The 23,289-nt window shown below is 38.2% G+C and overlaps 1 protein-coding gene across 6 annotated transcripts in view; it reads right to left on the reverse strand.

Annotated features, from left to right (window-relative positions):
* PLCB4 (phospholipase C beta 4) overlaps nt 1–23,289 on the reverse strand; it is a 418,068-nt gene that overhangs the window by 89,177 nt on the left and 305,602 nt on the right. For all 6 annotated transcript variants that reach the window (XM_049780221.1, XM_049780218.1, XM_049780220.1 and 3 more), the window contains 5 exons: nt 16,016–16,095; nt 12,957–13,010; nt 5,281–5,362; nt 3,315–3,415; nt 2,623–2,680 (listed from right to left, as the gene is read on the reverse strand). In XM_049780221.1, the coding sequence (XP_049636178.1) occupies nt 2,623–2,680; nt 3,315–3,415; nt 5,281–5,362; nt 12,957–13,010; nt 16,016–16,095 (375 nt within the window). The remainder of the gene's footprint in view (nt 1–2,622; nt 2,681–3,314; nt 3,416–5,280; nt 5,363–12,956; nt 13,011–16,015; nt 16,096–23,289) is intronic.

Genomic DNA, 23,289 nt, shown 5'->3' on the forward strand with positions numbered 1-23,289 from the left:
AGCATCTCTATTATTTTTTTTTTATTATCTTTTGGTTTTGGGTTTTTGGTTTTTGGGCCACACCTAGTGATGCTCAGCGGTGACTCCTGGCTCTGCGCTCAGAAATCGCTCCTGGCTCAGGGGAGCAAATGGAATAAACCATATGGATCAAACCCAGCTGCGTGCCAAGCAAATGCCCTACCACTGTGCTATTGCTCTGGCCCTCTATCATCACTATTATTTTTTATTTTTTTATTAACTACTACTTTTGATTTTAGGACCACACATAGAAGTGCTCAGGGCTTACTCTTGGCTCTGAGCTCAGAGAGCATTCCTGGTATGGCTTGGGGACTATATGTGGTTTAAACCTGCAAATAATGAGACGGAGGTACTGTCATTTTCTGTTCATGAAACTCGTACTTTTCCATGTCTTATGTGTGTTCTGGGGCTTTTGTTATAAGGTTGAATTCCAGCTTGTTGGCCCTCTGTGGGTAAATGTTTAGGTTTGAGTATCTTATGTGTATATGACAATGCTTGCTACCTTAAGTGGATTCTTTCTGTAGGGACACTGTAAAAGAAAGGGTGATTTGATCTTAGAGAGATGAAAGAAACAATGATAGAATTCCCTACCCCTTGAAAAAAGGAGGAAGGACAGGCAAAACTTGCGATAAAAACACTATAGGAGAGATTAAAATTTCTGTCTAGGTGTCAGTCCAGGGGATAAGACACATATTTTAGATATAATTGATTCCAGGCTAATCCTTTGTACTACCGAGTCCCCTGAGCTATGCTGAGAGTAGCCATAGAGTACTCAAGCACTGCCTAGGTGATCCCGAGCACCCCAGGTCCTAAGCAACATCACATCCTAGGGTCCTTACATTGAACTGCGACTCAACTGACTGAGAATCACGGGAAGGTCATTCACTCACTCACTCACTCACTCACTCACTTACTCACTCACTCACTCACTCATGTAAAGGCTTAGACTTGTAAGAATTGTAAAAGGGATTTCTGGATAAGCCTACAAAAATCTCTTCGTGAAAGCAAAGGCAGGAGATAAATTCCTCTGGAGGCCTTAGGAGTTCAGAAGTGTTGTTGTTATTGTTTTTGCTTTTAAACAGCAAAATGCATACTGAAATCTCAGCAGTAATGTTGAAGAGAGGCACGGAGCCAGCTACATTCCTGGGGGCACAGTGGACCTTTCTTGAGGAAGTGGCATGGGATACTGAAGCTGAATACTTCCCTTCATAGGAAGCCAGTATCCTGGCCACCTCATCAAAACTTCAGATGATCAAATACCCAAATGCAAGAAGAAGCTGAGGAAAATTAAAAAAAGACAGATATTCCATTGAAGCAGAAGAGAGGGAAAGGGTTAAGGAAACAACACGAGCCATTTTAAGTTTGGGGCACCAGTGGCTTAAGAATGTAGATAATATCTGGGTAAAGATTATGAACATCGTATTTGCAAGACCCAACACTATTAAGGTGTAAAAATTTGAAATATTTTGAAGTGCAATAAACATCACCATATACTGGATGGACTATTCAAAATGGAGGATGCTGTGCTGATAAATAGAGTGCTTGCTTTTTCCTGCACTTGAAGATGCCAATGTGGAGGCCCTACAAATTGGGAGCTGGTAAACTTGGACAAACACAAAGGAAAGCCCTTGGCAATGATGTGATTCTGTTGACTGACTAATGCATCTGCCAATTGTTCTTTCTGCAGACAAGACCTCATATGTAAGTGACATTCCTTCCTCCATGGTATCATATGAGAGACTATATATTGTTTCGACTTAAAGTATATTGTGCTTTTCTTATTTACACTCACTGTTTAAAAAAAGAAAGTGAATTTTCCTTTTTGGTTTATTAGAGTCTCATGTTTCATTAAAGATGATATACTTTTATGTATATGTAGAAACATATTCATTTTAATTAGAATAAAAGTTGCAACCTTTATTATTCTAAAGTAGTCTTCTCTTATGTTTTTAATGATCAAGTGAAACATATTCTAAAATTAACTCTCTGTTTATTATAAAAAATAAGAAGTGAAAATAGAACCTGTAATCCAATTGGCCTAATTTGTGCTATATTTTCACCCAGGAACTCCAGTGTTGTGCTTGATCTCCAAACATTCTATATGAACCTACCTATTTTTCTTACATGCAATCCATTAAAAGACAAAAATAAAGCTTTCCCGTCCATGCAAAGGTATGAGAAAAAGTTAGCAATGGAGAATCCAACCATAGTGTGGTAAACTCAATCCATTCTCTTTCTATTCAATGAGAGCAATAGAAAATAAATAAGTACCTTAAATATAATCTTGCAAAACATAGACACATTGAAGTCAATGAACATATTACAAAACTTCACACACACATACACACAGAACCAGAGCTATACATAACAGCGAGAAACCCAACCAAAAAAAAGAAAAAAAAAGCAGTGTGCAAAGCCAACATGGAGGAAGCATATGAACACAAGAGCAGCAGCTGATTTTTGCACCTGGTAAAGTCATCATGGAAAGATCAGCAGGTCAGAAGCAAAGCAAATGAAGGCGTCTGATGTGAGCATGCAATGAGAACACTGGAGAGGCAAGCCATCGCACACAGACTTATGGAGTTAATGTATGAAAAAGCTTACTTCATTTAGAAAGCTCACTAATTGGTCTACCGTTAAATAATCAGTTTTGTCTCCATTGCTGAAAAGAAATTTATTAGAAAAAGTAAGTTTTTGTATATGATGCTATAGTAGGTACGATTTACATGTTGACATTTGTTGATGATAATTCTAAACTTATTTTCTAACCCCAACATAAATGTGCATTCTTAAAATGGCCAAGAGACTAAAAGGAAAAAAATAAGAACAACAACAAAATAGCAATAACAAAGGAAAGATAACATTCCTGCTAGCTTACAGAAAATGTCTGGAATTCTTTTAGCTTTACCCAAAAGATGTCACTTTAAAAACAACATGTAAGTCATCCATTTAAAATAACTGGAATGAATGAACTTTTCAACAACAAGATAACATTCCAAATTGAATTGAGTTAGTTCATAAACAGGTTAATCCCTAACGGAGCAGGTTAAAATCGTAAGGAGTTAGTGAAGCTGATGCAAGGGGTGGAGAGGGAGAAAGTTCCTGTTACCTTATGTAAAAGTTTCTCAAAAAATATCAAAGTAAACTTTTACAATGATAAACTAAGGGGTGAGAAATACAACCCTAACTACATACTTCTAGAGACTCTCAACATACTGTATTACAATATTAGGACAAATATTTTAAAAAATCTAAAGAGTTACATCGCCATGACACTTTCTTAGAATGCAACTTACATTTTTTTAAAAAGGTCCTCTATATCTGTCCGAGGACAAATCTTTTGTGTCAGTTCATAGAACTTTTCATAAGTAAATGCTGTGGGTTCAATTTCATCATTCTGTAAAAAGAATTCAAGAAAAAGATTTTCATACGTCATACAAACATTATTTTTCTCCTTGGAGAGAAAAATATCTAAAAAATCAGGAAGCAAAGTGCTAACCACTTGGAACCTCAGGCTGTTTATTTCTGATTCTTTCTCAAAAAACCCAGAAGGCCAATCTCCAGGCCTGGGTGGGCCATCCAGCTAGAACAGAGCATTTCTAGTTATCATGTGGCTGCGGTTTGTGTGTTCAAACATGAGCTACATCTGGGCTTCCTCTAGAATACGTCCCATTGAATAAATATCAATATGGACTCCTCTATTGGAAGAAAGGGGCCAAGTCCTTAACCAAGTCAGAATTTCTCATTTAAGAGACTTAAGGACTCCTCTTGGTGCCCACAATATTTCAAAAGGAGTCACTATTGGAAAGGATGTTAAAAAGGGGTGTGTGGATAATGATTACGCTGGTGGAAGGAGACTAGGGGGCTAAAAAGTTGTATAGAGAGGACACAAGAAAAAAAACAACAGGTCAGAAGGAAACAATTGTAAGAAAAAGGCTACAGAACATTGGTCTAAATCAGGGGTCCTCAACCTTTTTAAATAAGGGGCCAGTTCACAGTCCCTCAGACCATTGGAGGGTCTGACTCTAGTAAAAAAAAAACTTATGAACGAATTCTTATGCACACTGCATATTTCTTATTTTGCAAAGAAGAAACAAAACAGATACAAATACAATATGTGGCCCGCGGGCCATAATTTGAGGACCACTGGTCTAAATGGTCGTGAGAAAAATCAAGTCCAGATTCTATTTTGCCAATTCTGTGAATTTTCATAAGTGAAGGAGTTCATTGACAACATATGAGATTTTCCTTTCATACTAAAATGTCTACTTCAAACTACTTTCTAAAGTAGTCACAGGCTGGAGTCTTTTTTTTTTTTTTTTTTTTGGCAGTCAAATTAATTCTAATTATTTTAAATCCAAAGACAATGAACACAAATGGTTTATTTGGAATGAGGTGCTTTAAAACACTTCACAGCTACCTCAAGGATCTGAATGTATTAGTTTTCACACTAACATTGGGTTGGTCACAATGTGATGGGTTTCTGTAAAGCTTTCACAGATGTGTAAAAGTGCTATCTGTCCTTTTCTTTTCTCAATTCAGTTGACCAAAAAAATTTTTTTTGTATTACATTAATTGAGTTGCCCAATATTTAAATTAACATTTTCAGAAAATAGGAAGGGAGGGAGGAAGGAAAGAAGGAAGGAAAATAGGAAGGAAGAGAGTGAGGAAGGAAAGAAGGAAGGAAAAAGGAAGGAAGGAATTAAGGAAGGGAAGGAGGAAAGGAGGAAGGAAGAAAAGGAAAGGAAGAAGGGAGGAAGAAAATGAGAGAGAAGGAAGGAGAAAGGGAGGGAGGAAGGGAAGGAGTTAGAAAAGGAAGGAAGGAGGAGGAAGGGAAGAAGAGAGGGAGAAAGTAAAGAAGGAAGGGAGGAAGGAAAGGAGGGAAGAAGAAAGGGAGGAAGGAAGGATAGAAGGAAAGGAGGAAAGAAGGAAGGGGAGAAGGAAGGAAAGATAAAAATTGTACCTAATAAGCCTGAGAGATAGACAGTTTAGCAGGTAGAGTTCTGGCCTAGTACAAAGTCTACCCAGGTGCAATCACTGGCACCCCATAGCATGCCCCAAGCTAACCAAGAGTTATCCCTGAGTGAAGAGGCAGGAGGTAAATTGTGAGCATTGTTCGATGTTCAAAATAAGACAAGTAAAATTATTGACTATCAGTGATTCACTCTCTGAATCTAATAAGACTTAACATTAAAAATCTGACTTACTACACATAAGAACATTAAAATACAAAATAGAAACACATCACTCAATTTTGATTACCTTGCCACTGGGAAGGCCTAGCTCCTTGAGTGCTTGAAAGATTACCTTTTCTGTTTTTCCCGAAGCAAAGGTTCTTGTAATACTAGGGCAGAAAAGAACCACATTGTTAAATGCTTTCCGTGAGGCAAAGATCCAGGTAAGAAAGAAGAGCAGGGTTGGTGGAAGGAAAAAAGGAGATGAAAAGGAGAATAAAATGCTGAGGTATTTTTTACTTCTCAATTTAGTTCCTGAAATGCCTCTTAAATGACTTTAGCTGTGTAGTAGTAAGGAAAGTGGCTTGGAAGATAAAAAGTTACTTGTGAACACAAGAAGCAGGAGGAAAGCACACTAATGGACAAATACCATAGTAACTTATAATACTACCAACTTATTTTCTTATGGAAAAGAAATGTGGTTAGGGTCAGTAGCTCTACAATAAACCTTGATTAAGTATGAACTAGAGGAAGGCAGCACTTTAGGATCCTGTCTATATCTGTGACTTCTTATCTTGGTTTCTCACTTAGTACACAGAAAAACATAATTTTTGGCATGAGTTTTTCTAGCAAAACATCCTTCCGTTACTCAGAAATGTCATCTGTCTCAGAGATTGGGTTTTTTTTTTTTTTTTGTGAAAGTGAAAGTGGATAGAAGGAAGGAAAGAAATATTAGAGATTTCAAAAGAACTTTGGTATCACATTCCAAGACAAGGTATTTCTGAATAATATTAGCCTTTTTGTTTTTTATTTTTGGGCCACACCCAGTGATGCTCGAAGATTACTCCTGGCTCTGCACTCAGAAATTGCTCCTGGCTTGGGAGATCGAACCGTGATCTGTCCTAGGTTAATGCTTGCAAGGCAGATGCCTTACCGCTCTGCACCACCACTCCAGCTCCTGGTATTAGCCTTTGAATAAGCATCATTCACATTACGGCTGGTAACATGGATTAAGACTTTAATATGTTTCATATTCTCCAGTAATGACAAATGGTGAGAGTGACCCAAATTTTGCACAGCTGTTAGGGCTCATGTTTAGCATGCATTCTACCCGAATTTGAATCCCAGTACCATACATTCTTCCAGGCGCTACTATGTGTAGCCTTGGAGACCTCCAGAATTACCAGTAATTGGGCTACAGAATCTTCAGCACCACAGGGATAAAGATCATTGCATCCTTAGGCCTTAGGACTGGTTGAACAACCTATTGAGTCCTCCAGGTCTCCCGAGCACCAATTGGCTCTCATTTCCCCTGCCCACCAACAAAGTAGAAAATAAAAATTTATTTTTGTTGTTGTTGTTGTTGTTTTGTTTTGGGGCCACACCCGTTTGATGCTCAGGGGTTACTCCTGGCTAAGCGCTCAGAAATTGCCCCTGGCTTGGGGGGACCATATGGAATGCCAGGGAATCGAACCACGGTCCTTTGTTGGCTAGCGCTTGCAAGGCAGGCACCTTACCTCTAGCGCCACCTCATGGCCCCGGAAATAGAAATTTCTTATGATAAATGCATGAGTGATACTTAGGCTGGATGCAGTCAAGGGCCTACTTTCCTCTGTGAAAGCAGACTTAGAATTCCTTCCCCACGAGCACAAGAGGATTTATGAGAGCACCGCCACATACTCAATCTTGCCATATCTCCCACCATTCATGTTAAGCAGAAGGCAAGTTCCAAATGTAAGCACTGAGTTAGATTTCCTTGATGAGAGGGATAAAGTAGTTCTAATTCAACTGTAGAGCACAAATTCCCAAAATAAATTGGGAAGAACTAGTTTTAAGTAAATTGCTATATGTTCATTGAAAACATGAGTAATTCTTTTTGGGTATGAGACTACTTCCAGATGTACTTTTTTAAGCATGATTGAGGCAGTTGTATTCAAATATAGGAAGGCCTCTGATTTCTCTTGAAAGATTTATAGGCAGAATACAACCTGTATTAAGTGTTTGCTATCAGGCAAACTAGCTTCTAGTACAAAGGTTCTTATTTGTAGTTTTTACTTTATTTAGGGTTCATAGAATGTACATATTAAGATGTGGCTTATCTCAACCTATTGAGAGAAATAATTGTGTGTGTGTGTGTGTACACGTGTGTGTGCATGAATGCATGTGCTTTGGTAGGTTATGTGAAAGAAGTTACAGGCCTGAAGCAGAACTGGGACATCTTTCATTCAGAATGATAATCAGAAAGAAAACCTTTCTATAGCAATCTCAGCTAACCTGGGCTTCAGTTAGATTCACAAAGGCCCAGAAAATTAATAAAAACTGATCAAACAGGCTAGAAATGAAGGAGGTCATATACTGACCGTGAAAATAGGCAGTCATCAATACATTGGAGCCTCTGGAAGACAGAAAACCTAGGGCTGGGTGAGAGGTAGGATGGAAAATAAGAGTGTATCGGAATATAATTTTTTGGGAAAGGATTTGGGAAATCAACATGAAATAAGAAGTAGAATAAGAATTTCTCAGGAGAGGAGACAGTTGTAAGCATTTGCAGTAAGGATAGGAGGTAGAGAAATATAGACTGAAAAAAGAAAAGGCTTTATGTGCCAGGATCTAGGAAAAGTCATATAGAAAAATATCCCAGTGGCTAGAGAGATATTACAGTGAGCCTTGTACACAACCAATCCTGGTTTGATCCCCAGCATCAAATATGGTCCTCTGGGTTCTGCCAGGAGTGATTTCTAAGTGCAGAGATAAGAGTAAATTCTAACTGAGCAGAATTGAATGTGATCCAAACTGCAAAAGGAAAAGAAAAAGAAAAAGAAAGGGGGTTCTTAAATAGGGTCAATCATTCATATGAGTTTAGGCTAGTAACCTTACCGTAGATTAGCTCAATTCTTATGAAATGTGGCCAAGCCCAAGTAAGCAGCAATTGGCAAGAAAATTGAATGGACTGTTTCCTTGATTATTGCCTTCTATCTATCCACCCAGCTTTCTGAATCTCTCCTGACCTTCAAGAAAGATCCATTCAGGGATAAGGGAGATTGTGAGGCCAAGTTGAATTCCTTATTTTTAGTTACATCAGAAACCCAGGTTTCCAATAGAAACATACTTATAGTAGGCTGGAGGTGTTTGAAAGCATTACAGTCTAAAGAACAGCACTTCAAAAGCATAGAGGTTTTAAAAGGAGTTGTGATTGACTTACTCATCTCTTTATACCCACCAACTAAAGTGTGGTGCAACTAAAAGATGCACCAGGAACCTTCCTGGTGACTAAGTTAGAAATGTTGCTAGCAATGGGGAATTTGGGAGAAGGTCTTCTCACTCATTATTTTCTCTCAAAAAGTCTGAAATCTGAAATAATTTCTTAATTAATTAATTAATTTCTTAATTAATTAATTAATTTCTTAATTAATAATTTCTTAATTAAAATTATATAGGTGGTTTGATTGACAATGTTGTTAACTTATAATGTTGACTTGCAATGAATCCCAAGCATCTCTAAACCTAACACCAAGGTCCCTGCTCCTCCACCAATCAGCCAGGGTTCTCTCCCATCCCTAGACACACCAACTTATCTAATACACTTTTTTTATTTAATTCTACAGTTTAGACCACATGTTTATTTTAGACCACATGATAGTATTGGTGTTGGCTGTATACATTTATCTCACTTCTACACTTCCAAAGTGTCCAAGACCCCCAGTCGGAGTCCCCAATGTCACTAGCAATCTCCTAGAAAATAAAAACTGCTGACAAAGACTCATACAGTAAAATTCCTGCAGGATCATGTGGGGTATTCAGAATATTAGCAGATTAGTTATTAGAGCTGTCATGGGCATATCTGAGGCCTCAGCTTTTCTTTTTTTCTTTTCTTAAACCATAGATTCTTCTGTGAGAGGGAGGAACTTTTTCAGTTATAGTTTACTACTATCAAACTAACATTTCCCACTCTCTGGCCAGAGATTCCCACTTCAGGAGACAAAGAATGGGTGAGAGTAAATGAAAAGCTTTGTTTTGAGTGGGAAGATAAATGGAGGAAAGAAAGATGGACTATGTAAAATTATGCAACAGATTAACTCAGTCTTCATTTGTCATACCTGAAACTTCCTGGTATTTAATTTTGGTTAACACTAAAGTGCAGAGCCATTACCACGATATGTAAAACCTATGAAGTTGGATTCCTTTCAATGCCTTAAGGGTTTCCATTTTAAAAATTTTAGGATGAAAGTGATGAAATGATAGTTTTAAAGTGTTTATTCTTCATATCCATTAAAGCATTCAGAACAGTTTCCACCAAGTCCTTGGGAGTTCATCCATCAAGAGATTTGTCTACTTTTTTCCTGGCCTCATATCAAATGGCCGTCAACTTTTCACAAACTGCCCCCAAATCACAGATGTCTTATTTCAAACACCTGTTAATACTGCTGGTTGGGGAAGAAGTCATGCCAAAGAGAATTAAAGATGATAAAATAACTAGACTATTTCCTTTGAAAAAAGGTAGTAATAAGTTTTTTATGTTAACATGCTAGATAAAGATCTTTGAAACTGGAACAAGATTTGCTGCTTGCATAACCAGTCTGATTAATAGGGTATGTAGAAATGGAACCAATCCTGCTAGTTAGAAGTGTTATGATTAAAATCTTTATATTTTTCACTTTGTCCATTTCCTGAGACTTTTTTTGGAAAAAAAAAAACAGGAGACTGATGTATATAAAATCAGCTTTGATTTACATTTCTGTCCTTCCAATGGCTATCTGTGCTCTCTAAGAATAGACATATTACTTCAATACTGATTTACGAGGAATGGAAGGTATAGGAGACAAATGGTGTTGGCCTCATGAAAGGCAAGCACTTTTAAACCCTGAAATATATCTCTATCCTCATTTAATCTGATTTTAAATAGAAATGCACTATATATTTGGAAATGGTTATAGGATTTAGGATACATTAAAATAATCAACTATTCTCATCAAAGCAAGATAAATAACTAGTAATTTAAATAACTATCAGTATAAAATGTCTCTTTCCCAACTATTAGCTAAGATAGTTAATAACGGGGCTGGAAGGATAGCACAGCTGTCGGGTGTTTGTCTTGCATGCGGCCAACCCAGGATGGACCTTGGTTAGATTCTTGGCATCCCATATGGTTCCCTGAGCCTGCCAGGAGCGATTTCTAAGTGCTGAGTGGGGAGTAACCACTGAGCGCCACCAGTGTGTCCCCCCCCCCCCAAAAAAAGCTAGTTAATAGGACATTTTTTAAACTTCTAAAGTTTACATGAATAGACCTGATAGTAAGCTACCACACAAAAAAGCCACAATACTCTAGAGATTTGATAAGTACTGATGATAAACAATGAGGAAGACAGCTCTGCAAATCCCCAATAACAGTAAAATATAAATAATAATGCCCAATGATCTTTATAGTTTTTAGTTTTCATTTTCTCTTCTATATTTCAGTTATGCCACATGGATAATTCAGTTCATGGTTATATAATACACAGCATTAAGAAGCAATAACTGCTAGGACAATTCTGTTCAGTGTGAAAAGAACAGTACTGAGTGTGTGGAAATATTCTCACAAAAATGCAGAATGGAAACTTCAGAGTAGAATCAAATGGCTAGGCAGACAGAGAAGGCAGAAATGAATCAGTCCCATGTGATCTGGACGAGTTATCATGCAACTGCTTCAAGGCTATTAGAGACTGCACAATTGATTCACGTATGGAAAGCAACAGTTTTAAGAGAACATTCTACTTAGTAACTCGGGGACCTGTTTCATGTTGCTTGCTGCTGGTGTCTTTGCTAAAGTGGTTTTCTGGGAAATAACTGAAAACATGTCTGGAAGAATCCTAGAACAGTGGGTTGCTCTCTGAAAATCCTGTGTTAGACTGAGGTGCTCTTAAGTTCATGAACCCAAACACACTTTTGATTTCCTATGGCCAGAAATGCTCTGGGGACTTGTCTGCTTCTGTAACTTCTATGACATATTTACGGAAACCACCCACCAAATAGAGAGGTCAGGAATTCTGATTACCACCACGGCGTTACCACAGACCATTGACAAAACTCATACCTGCCAGAGAGAGATGAGGTAGGAAAGAGGGAGGCATGAGATGCCCTCAGAGGATGAACAAGCTAACACTAGAAGTAAAGAATCTGGGAGAATCTGGGCTCTGTTCTCTTCATCCAGATGCAGTCCAAGCTTTATGACTCCTCTTCACTCCCATTGCCCTGTCAGTTGGAGTTGGTGGAGGAAAGGAGGGACAATCCCAACGAGTGCATTGCCAGTGACAGAAAACACGTGGCAAGAAATCAGAAGAATCACCTGTCCCGAGCATCAATGGAGCAGCAAAGCATGGGACAGAGAAAAGAGCGACTATTCCCAATATCATGTTCCAAATGCCTAGCCCTACTAGACCATAACCAGTTTATTTTCAATCACTGGTTCATGGACCAATGCCAGTCCACAGAGGTGTAAAGATAAAAACCGACTATTCCACTCTTTCCCAGTAGATGTAGAATATAAACTGCTTGAATCTTACCTACTGATTGCTCAGAAAAAGGAGATTAAAGGCACTTAAATAGCACATATTGCAAGGAACAAGAACAATCGGTGCTGGAGGGGAACTCTAACTGCTGGTGGGAATGCTGTCTAATCCAGCCTTTATGGTAAATAATATGGAGATTACTAAAAGAACTGGAAATTGAACTCCCATATGATGCAGTTATCTCACTCCTAGGGATATACCCTAGGAACACAAAAATACAATTCAAAAAGTCCTTCCTCACACCAATATTCATTGCAGCGCTACTTACAATAGCCAGACTCTGGAAACAACCAAGATGCCTTTCAACAGATGAATGGCTAAAGAAAATGTGGTATTGGGGCTGGACAGATAGCATGGAGGTAGGATGTTTGCCTTTCATGCAGGAGGTCATCGGTTCAAATCCCAGCATCCCATATGGTCCCCCGTGCCTGCCAGGAGCAATTTCTGAGCATAGAGCCAGGAGTGGCCCCTGAGAGCTGCCGGGCGTGACCCAAAAAAACAAAACAAAACAAAACAAAAACAAAAAAAAAAAGAAAAAAAAAGGAAAAAGAAAAAGAAAATGTAGTACATATACATAATGGAATATTATGCAGCCATCAGGAGAAATGAAGTCATGAAATTTTCCTATACCTGGATGTACATGGAATATATTATTGAGTGAAATAAGTCAGAAGGAGAGAGATAAACACAGAATAGTCTCACTCATCTATGGGTTTTAAGAAAAATAAAAGACATTTTTTGTAATAATTCTCAAAGACAATAGAGATGAGGGCTGGAAGGTCCAGCTCACGAGATCAGTGGTGAGTGCAGTTAGAGAAATAACTACACTGACAACTAACATAATGATGTGAATGAATGAGGGAAGTAGAAAACTTGTCTCAAATACAGGCGGGGGGTGAGCTTTCTTTATATGACTGAAACCAAACTACAATCATGTTTGTAATCAAATTATATAAATAAAGACATTAATAAAGATAAATAATTTATAAAAGACATTTAAATATATAAAGGTTTTGTGATATTGTCTCAGGAGTTTCTTTCACCAAAGTAGAGTTACTGCTACCTATTCCGAGGGGAAATACAACTTTTCATCATAAATTATCTTGGTGATAAAATAGATTTTTAAGGAAGTAATTTAAACTCCTCTTCCAGAGTACACTTCCTTAGAGCAAGTAGTGACATAGGGCAGGGAAGCAGACACAAACTGAGCACTTACCTCCGCACTGGAATTTTACCATTAGTGTTGGTCATAAATGCCAATTTCATCCAGCTGCAAAGAAACAGTAAGAACATTGTTTTAATGTTTGTCAAGACGAACATCTTTAATCCGGCTAAAACTTTAAAAGAAAATGCAAACAAAGAACATTTCTTCTGAAAGCCAGAGTCAATAAAAACACATGAGACAAATTTGGAGTTATCAAAGCAAATAAAAAATTCTCCATAATTTTATGTAAACATATTTTTCTACAAGACTGATTCAAATATTGCATAGTCAGACACTGATATTTATGTGCTACTTATCCAAAATCCTAATTAAACTGAGACACCCTTCTCTTATCTGGCAATTCCAGATGACTTAGAAGTTGCTTTGAGGAGTTGGAGCAATAGCACAGTGGTAGGGCATTTAGCTTGCATGCAGCCAACCTGTGGCCCCCCAAGCCTGCCAGGTACAATTTCTGAGCACAGAGCCTGAAGTAACCCCTGAGTGCTGCTGTGTGTTCCCCTCACCCCTCCAAAAAAAAAAAAAAACCTAACTAAACAAAAAACAGAAAGTTGATTTAAGCAAAAACAATCACCAGTAATTAGTGGGTGACTTATCTGGTCTGTAATTGTTGCTTTTTAATAATATTACAAGGTGGTGAGATGGTGAAACTATGATGATGGTAACAGCCAACCTAGTCTTTAGTACTAAAGGAAACTCCTTAGTCCCCAGCTTCTAGCTTCCAGTCCATCAAAGTAGCTATTGAAAAGACCTCCCTTAAATTCTAATAAGAAAAGAACATCAACTCAAATGAATGATGAGAAATTCCTTGCTTTCCCCAGACATTATTGGGGGGAATGGTAGTCCAGAACACTTACTTTGTACTTTGGTGTTAGAACTCTTCGTGGCTGTGAGGCCACTGTCAGTGCAGTGTGTAGGGTATTTGCTTTGCATATGGCCATCCCAGGTTCAATCCCTGGCACCCCATATGATCTGCTGAGCATCACCATAAGTGATCCCAGAGCTCAGTCAGGAGTAAGCCCTGAGCACTGCAGGCTGTGACTCAAAACAACACTTCCCCCCACCCCCCCAAGTTCATGACTCTCATCTTCCATTTGCACTATTAGCAGTTAATGATGGACCTAACAATTAACAGGGTACAAGATCTGCTACTTTCTGCATTAAACTTCCTTGAAATTCAAGTGCTTCTTAATAAGCAGATGCTTGCAGGACAATAGGTGTGAGGGAAACAGTTGCACACTGTTTCAACGATGGTGTTTTAGCCTCATTCCATGGGGATCTTAACTCACAACAGACTTGGTATCAAGGAAAACCATCTTTGGGGTATTTTTGGCCTGTCACTGTTAGCCAGAAGGAGGGAGGAATGTAATACCCCAGGTGTTGGATGTTGTTCTCCAAAGACAAGGGAAGGGCCAAGCTGGATGAACTAAACCTTCCAGAAGTAGGTAAGCGCCAACTCCCTAAATACACCTGAGTAAGAGAATGGGGAAAATAAGTATAGCATGCTATTCAGGTACAGGATTTCCACTTTAGGAAGAAACATGGGACTCTAGCAAAGCATTGAAATACTTCCTATTTCACTTTATTTTTAAGTAAACATGCAACTTCCAAGAAAAAGCAGCAGCACAATACAACAAAAAGACATAAACAAAATTAAATGGCTCCTCTCTCAGATATGAAAAGAAAATTAGAGGAATGTTATAAAAATCAAAGCAACTAATAAAGAGGTATGATTGGAACCTGGCACTGGCTTAGGTCTAGTCCAATGACCATCTTTTATCTATGTAATGATTTTTAAAGATGAACTTTCAGATGGGTTTATTTCCACTCAGAGAAGACAATGTTGAGGCATCCAGCTAAGAACTTGGCTGAGAGTTATCCAGACACTAAGTAGCAACACAGGAATTTATACCCCGAGTCTATATTCTTAAGGCAACTGCCAAATTGACCAAAAATGAAGTGCCCAAGAACTGATGTCTGTTCTAATGCTAAGCAGTACAATAATCACAATCTTGACGCTGGGCCTGTGTTTTGGAGACATAGTCTGATTCACTGCAAGTTCTGAGTTTGGTTTCCTTTGACAACTTACAACTTCCATAGATCATTGCCTTGCAAACAGGCTGACCCTGCATTTTACTAGGATTTTCACTTGAAAGCCCTTATGTCACTTTGAAAAGATGGAGTTAAAAACCCAGACCACCATGAATGGAGCCCAAGAGTAGGTAGAGAGTACGGTGCTTCTACCCATGTAGTTGACCCAGGTTTGATCTCTGACACTGTATGTTTCCCAAGCAGCCTCAAGAGTGATCCCTGAACACAGAGCCTGGCTTTAAAACAAAGAAAACTAATATTAAATGTATACTATAATACAGTGAAATTTGTAATTCTCTCCCAAGCTGCAGAAGGATCCCTTCATTACATTAGGTTGTACCAGGGATCAGAGATTCTCCCTCACCCCAACAACCCTGTTTTTAGTTGTGATAAGACATTCAGTGGTCTTTATGGGCCACTAGTGATGCCCCTAGTCATGCCTGAGGCATGTGGTGACACTGATGATATAACTCAGCTTCACATTTGCAGAAATATATTCCACCAAAGGAGCCATCTCCAACCTTCCTACCCACAAGGGGTTTTTTCAAGGGCTTTTCTTAGCAGTGTTCTTTATTTTTCAGAGGCCTATGACAGAAACCTGAATTATCCTAACATTTAACTCTGGCCTCATGTATGCAGGATTTTTTATCAGCAAATTTAGCTGATGACATAAAAGTCAGAGTCCACAAATCAACTGATGGTTGGTAGGTAGAAAAAGGATATGGAATGAGAATCTTCCTACCATCAGTCATTCTTTCATTCAGTTTTAGGTTGTGGCTTTATCACACACTCTGCCAGATTGCATAAGGAGATAAAAGTGTGCAATTGTCAACTTCTACACAGTCATCATATTTGGAAGGGAAGGCAAGCAAGGAAGGTTGCTGGACATATACTTAGCTTTTCTCTCCTAATATAACTAATTGCTAATTACAACCAAGAAAAAAGATACAGAGATAACTCACTGTTTCTTGAGGCATGTCATTGGACTGACGTTGTTGGCCCTGAAGTTGTGTATGATTGATCTTAGGCCTTCGACCCATTGCTAAAAGAGAAAGAAAAGGTGTTCTTGGTGAGCAAATAAAACAAGAGTGAAATATGGTGGTTTTATTAGATAGTGGGTAATTATTTTGTGCAATAGAATATATTTTTAATCCAATATCTCCCACATCGTTGTGCTGTTCTAAAAGAATATTGATGTGACCACAACTGACATGTTGAGATTTCTACCTGCAGCCCATCTGAATCTAAACCCATTTGCAGCAGCTGGAAATCTTAATATTTTTCAAACAGTCATATACACTACATCAATGGCATTCTTAGCTATTCCAATTTTAGGTGAAGAATCTATTAGGAGCTCATAAATTTTATACTGTGAATCTACTTCAGTCTAGGAGTTATATATCTTACCTGTCTGTATTTTCTAGTAAAGCCTTAAAAAGTAAAACATGCATCTATTGCCAAGGTATGTAAGCAGTGACATGCTTATACAATATCTGTATAAGGACTTGGATGTCAATTTACTTCAAAACATCACTCCATGGATTTACAAGGACAAGTGAAGAAAGATTATACAGAGCAGAAAGGAATTCGGGTCTCTAAGGCATTTTACTTGAAAGGGAAGCTGGTGTGTGATTAGAGAACAACTTTTCCTTGGGTCCAATAACTGATATCAATGACTGCCATACCAACATATAAAATAAAAAATTATTCTTGGGCAAAATGCATTGTAGCAAATCGATACCAAGGGTGAATATTTAACTGAAATCTCATACGAGTTGATACCTAATTCCCTTAAAGTTCTGTGATGGAAGAGGGAAATGCTTTGCAGTTGATATTCATAGTGGAGTATAGCAGTCATTAGCCATAAGTGTCTATTTAAATTTAACTTTAATAAAAATAAAATTCAAGTCTCAGTTACAATAGTTTCATTTCAAATGTTCAATAGTTAAAGAAATACCACAAGAGTTAAAGCATATGCCTTGCATGCAGCTGGCCCTGGTTTGAAACCTGAAACCATGTGGTCCTCCTAGCTTTGTGGAGTACAATGCTGGAGGCCAGAGTCACTGAATAATATGTGGCACAACAGGGCCCAAAAATATACTGCATGCTCAGGTTTTTGCTATAAACCATGGCCCTATGGCTGAGACTAACTGGAAGGAGCCTCAGTTCTCCTGAGCACTGCAACAGAGTCCTCCCAACTAGCAAAAAAAAATGTCAATATGGCAATAACAACTACATAGAGACAGTACAATATTTGCATTTTTACATTAGTATCTACTGGAAAATACTGATCAGAATAACTAGGCTTAACACTATTGAGTGAGTCACTATAAAGGTCAGAGGTGATGCCTGAGTCGTGTGTGTGTGTGTGTGTGTGTGTGTGTGTGTGTGTGTGTGTGTGTGTGTGTGTGATTTTTATATTCCTGGGGTATAAATACAATAATGTAAAAGTAGAATTTCTTAATCACTCTAATTCTAATTGAAACATTTTAAGAAGACATCATTTTTAATATTTTAACATATCCTCTAGGACTGCTACATAAGAGTTTCAACTTCTCTATCGGATCATAAGATTTGATATTTTTAATTTCTCTGTTATTTGTTTTGATAGTTCTCTAGTCTGGACATCTACTCATGTGAGTTTCTGCTTTCTTTTTTGTGTCCTAGTCATACCCAAACAAAAGAAGGGTAGAGGAGCTACAAGAGCTAAATTTTTTTTTCGGGGTTAGAAAAAGCCATTTTCTGAGAACTATAAATAGTTTTAAGTGTCTCGGGAAGCATGACAGTTAAGCCAGGAGTCTAAGAGAGGAAAGAGAAATGAAATAGTCTCATTAAAGATATATTGTGATTATTTTCATTAGCAGTCCTACATTCCTTGTTCAAACTATGGGGATGTAACTCCCTGAGGACCATCAAATATCTTGTTCTTGGTCTGACAAACCACAAGCCAAGACAGAGTTTCCCAAGGAGAAACAGAAACAGCACAAATAATTTCATTGGCATTAACTGAAAAGCTTTTTTCTCAACCTGAAGACTTATTAATGTCCCAAAACATAAAAGCTCTTGCTTATTCCCTGGAACCAAAGCAATAGTCAACAATTTCTGCAAGTGTTCACTTTTTACTATTTTATAGAAATAAATGATAGCGATGCTGAAATGTGTCATCAACCTATATCCACCCGTTGAAAATAAGAATGGGCAATAGAGGCAATAGAGGTTCTATTATTTGCCTTGAAAGTGATCAACCCATAGTTTTATCTCCAGCACCACATATGGTTCCCTGTGTATAGAGCCAGGAGTAAATCCTGAGAACTCTTGGGTTTGGCACAACCATGCACCACTTCTCTCTCCCTTCACCCCCATACTGTGTTGGTGAAAAATATTGTTTATGGTGTCAGAGAAGTCCTGAGATCAACCTCTTGGTCACACTCAAGCTTTTGTAAATGAGAACAGCCACAGGAAACCTCAAGAGCCTGTCCCGGCACTTAGAAGCAGGTGACTGCTTCATTCTCCTTGGGGTAATAGGGAGGGCAAGGGTCAAGCTCAACATCATTACCTACCATCACTACTGAGCTGCAGAACTAGGCCTACTCTTCATATGGGGATGTTTTCACATAACATCTTATTGAAAGGAAATCAACATGGATAAGTTCTAACAAACCTTCCCTTTCCTTATCCCTTCTAGGTAAAGTACTTCCAGTTCACGATGAGTCAATAATTGCAAGAAATAAATGACTATTTTGTTTTGCTTTTAACATAAAGATGAAGTCATGAAATTTTCCTGTACATGGATGGACATGGAAACTATTATCCTGAGTGAAATAAGTCAGAGAGAGAAAGACACAGAATAGTCGCACTCATGTATGGGAATTAAGAAATATAAAAGACATTATTGTAATAATGCCCAGAGATAATAGAGATGAGGGCTGAAATGACCAGTCTATGATATAAAGCTTACCACAAATAGTGGTGAGTGCAGTTAGAGAAATAGCTACATTAACATGTATCATGACAATGGTAATGAGTGAGAGAAATAGAATGCCTGTCTCAAAAACAGGGGGTGGATGGGGGCATTGGTGGTGAGAATGTTGCATGGGAAAAAGGGGATGTCCTTTTCTATAACTGAAACCCAACTACAAACATGTTTGTAACCAATGGTGCTTAAATAAATATATTAAAAAAAAAAAAGAAAGAAAGAAATCCAGCAGATGTCAGTAGAGTCCTACAATTAAGTCTTGAAGTTGTGCTGCATGAAATAAATGCAGACCAACTTCTTTGTTCCCTTATTAACAGAATTTAAAAAACCAAACCAAACCAAACCAAAAAATAAGACTTTAATTCCTTCCACCTACTCCCTGCTAAGGTGTGTGTGGATTGCTAACAATAAGCCATACAGGCTCATCTTGAATACTCTGGCTGCTTAATTTCTAGAACGCCTCCCTTACCTAACTTGAATATATAAACTTACCTAACAATCTCCATCTCTCTCTGTCTCTCTGTCTCTGTCTCTCTCTGTCTCTCTGTCTCTCTCTCTCTTTCTCTGTTTCTCTCTCTCTCTTTCTCTCTCATTAGACCAGTCCTTTCTCTCTGACCTGACAAAGAGAGTTATTCTGCTCAGATGTACAAATGGTCAGTTTCTGTCTTTTCCTAGCAGATTGTGTTTGTACTCTGCTCTCATTTGTTCAATCTTTTTCAGTTCTGTCTAAATGAACTTTGAGTTTACTTCAGATCTTCAAAGGAGAAATCAAAAACAACAAACAAAAGAAAAAGTCCTTCCAATGGCTCTTGAGGGCTTTGCTGGATGCTTTTGTGGGAAAGGACTAACAGGAGCGAAGTGGCCTCAACTCTCGCCTGGGAACTTTCCATTTCTCCTCAGGGACTCACTTCTTAAAATTCTTTTCACGATTCACTGGGCCAGGCCTCATTTCTTGGCATTGTTGGATCTCACCATCATCTTCTTTATTGCCCCCCAAACATTAGGGATGTCACAGACAAAAACCATCTCTTTGCAATTAAAAATATGTATAGAGAAATAGCTTATAATAAAATAAAAGCAGAAAAATCTAAAAATATATATACAGAGCAATATCTAACTTTTTCCCTTTAAAAACACTTACTCAGGCAGCAGAGATAGTACAGGGGTAAGGGTCCTTGCTTTATGTGTGACTGACTTGGGTTCACATCTGGGTTCAATCAGTGTGGACCCAAACCAAGTAAATGAAACAATTCTTATGTTTGTTTTTAAGGTTAAAAAATATTTAACTTTGGGGGTTGGAGATATGGCATGGAGGCAGGGCATTTGCCTTGCATACAGATGGTCGGTGGTTCAAATCCCAGCATCTCTTATGATCCCCTGAGCCTGCCAGGAGCAATTTCTGAGCATAGAGCCAGGAGGAACCCCTGAGCACTGCCGGGTTTGACCAAAAAAATTAACTTTATTTGTGGAAAAAAGAAAGAAAAAGGTATAAAGCACCAAAGTAAAGAACATCACAAATGTCACAGCTGCTATAAAAAGATAGTAATGAATATTCTGCTTTTTGTACTTCTACACAGACAAATTTGTCATCCTGAAAAAACCTGGAGTCACAATATATTCAGTCAGTACCACTTCAGGTAGAGCTGTCCCCTCAATTCAGTCTTACCGCAGAATTTTGTTCCAGAGTGTTTTTTAATCTTTAGTCAAAGACGTGTTCTTTGACTAAACAAAGAACTAAGCACAAAATATCAGATTCCCTGTGATACTATTCAAGTCTGCCATACAATGTCCTTCAAAGGAAGGATTTAGAAGCATCTTTAACCATGGGGTCTGGCTCTTTGCTTTCTGAAAAGGAAGCTATTGATGGAGGTGGTAGATTCATAGCAGAATCTTTGGTATTTTGGAGTTTGACTTTTAAGTTTCTGAAAAGAAAATTTGGGGAGGTAGCGGCATCCATTTTTTTTCAAGATATTTAAAATTTAAGACTACTTAAAAAATGTGAGGGAAAAGGAAGTAAATATTTGAGAGAGAAGATGAGCTAGAGGAGAAATAAATATACAAAGACACATAGAGACAAATGAGTGAGATACATGTTCAAGGGAGAACATGAGCTCGAAGAGCAAGCCAAGCATTTTAAGTAAATCTGCTCAGAAGTTAACTCGAGACTTGCCACTAGACATCAGCAGCAACAAAATCTCCTGGGAGTTGTGAAAATGAAAATAGGCCTTACCTTGGAAATGTGTCCCCAGAATCAGGAACAGAAATCTGTGTTTCAAGGAGCTTTCCAAGTGTTTGTTTTGCAAACTTGCATTTTAAAAGCATAGCCCTCAATCTGTGCCCATCTAAAGAATAAAGTTCCCAGACTCTAAAGAACATCTATCTGTCTAGGATGCTGCTTAAAAAATGCACAATCTCAGGTCTCATCCTGGAGCGGTTGAATGACAATCTACAATGATTAGGTTCCTGCAGGATTTATGTGCGTGTTGTCATGAGACGAACAAGTTTAGAAGAGTAGCCTTTTTCAGATAAGAACTATGTTCCATTGCTCACGTAGGATGATTTCTAAAGAAGGAGTGTCCAATTACACGTAAAATCCTATGTGTTAGAGTAGTTTGAAGAAAGGTACAACATGATACACAAAAGCAATGTAGGTAACAACATAGTGAGAGATAAAGGATATTCCACAGTTACAGGGAATCCAGGAGCCAGTGGCATTCCAGCATCTTATTAGGCACAAGGAAATGGCCCTGGAGAAGAAGCCTCATATGAGTAACTGCTTCTTCTGGTTTTATGAGACGTCCATATAAAATCAGGACAGACTTGATTTGGAAGGCCTAGGATTCTTGGAAGAACACTTACTTGATAATATGGTATAAAAATAAGAGGAAAGTCTGATTCCAAAAATTTGGAAACATAATCAGAAAGAATATAACTCAGGCCACCAACTGCACAGTCATAATATCTGAGGACTAGGGAAGGCTGGAAGAAACACAGAGCTAAAGAACTGGAAGCTGAATGCCAGCATTTCTATTTCCCTCAGGTTTCAATCCTGGATCTTAAGACCAGGTGTGAAGGAGGGTGCGATGCAAGAAATTTGATTTACTATTTCATTATTTGATGAAAAGGTTGTTTTGGCCATGTGCAAAGGTGTTCTGGATTTACTCCTGGCTCTGTGCTCAAGGATCACTCCTCCCAGTGCTCGTGAGAATCACATGAGGTGCCCCAGGGATCCACATTGGTCCTGCAGATCAAACCAGGGTTGGCTGCATGCAAGGCAAATCATTCAAACTGCTGTATTACCTCTCTGGCCTCTGATTCAAGAATTTGTAAACTACAGAAGTAAAAGCAAGGGATAAGTAAAAGAAAAGCAATCAACAAGGATACTGATTAAGGATACTGATTAACTGAGACCTTGACTGAACAGTTCAGTATTTTTTTCTCTGGGGAAAAAAAAAGTCTCCTAGAATATTAAATCCTCTCTAAAATCAAGCAAGGACTAATTCCCAAAGTTTGTGTATCACAGATCAAATGTCTAGAATATGTTAAGATATGGGAAATTTTCTTTTTCATGGCAACAACTTTCTCCTGGTTCTACTAAAGAGAGGAGATAATCAGTCTCTTGCATTAATATGTCAGTACTGGTCATGGGACAGAAAGTAAATAACAGGCAATGAGAGAATGAGAGACAGTGAGCACAGATCAGAGAAGTCTAATATATTTATAATTACAAATATAGTATCATTAGATTCACAAAGAAAAGTGCAGCTAAAAGAGGTGATTTCCTACATAACAAAAGAGCTAAGTTGGCACGTGAGATACAATCACACTGATAAAACCAGGATGGAAGTTAAAAGTCCTTGATTACCAGCAGCAAATTACTAAAACTGATGGCCAAGAAGCTGTAACAGGTTTGCAATAAGAGTCAGAACATCCCTCACCAGCCCCTGCCCCAACTAGTTTAGAGAGATAAACCACCAGAAATCATCTTTAAAGTTCTTGGGAAGTCAATGATAAGTGTAAAACTTCCAGATCCATAAGAGAACTGAAGGTGTGTGAGTATGGTGTGTGTGTGTGTGTGTGTGTGTGTGTGTGTGTGTGTATGTGTGTGTGTGTGTGTGTGTAGGGGTGGAGTAAAAGCTAAAATATTTTTGTTGTTGTTTGACATTCTCTGTCTTCATATAGCTTCACCTGCTGTTCTCTGTTCACGAAGTAAAGACAATGACACTAAAGTAGTTTATTAACTAATCTCCAATCCTTAGA

The sequence above is a fragment of the Suncus etruscus genome, chromosome 9, assembly GCF_024139225.1.
Source record: "Suncus etruscus isolate mSunEtr1 chromosome 9, mSunEtr1.pri.cur, whole genome shotgun sequence".
In the NCBI taxonomy this organism is placed as follows: Eukaryota; Metazoa; Chordata; class Mammalia; order Eulipotyphla; family Soricidae; genus Suncus; species Suncus etruscus.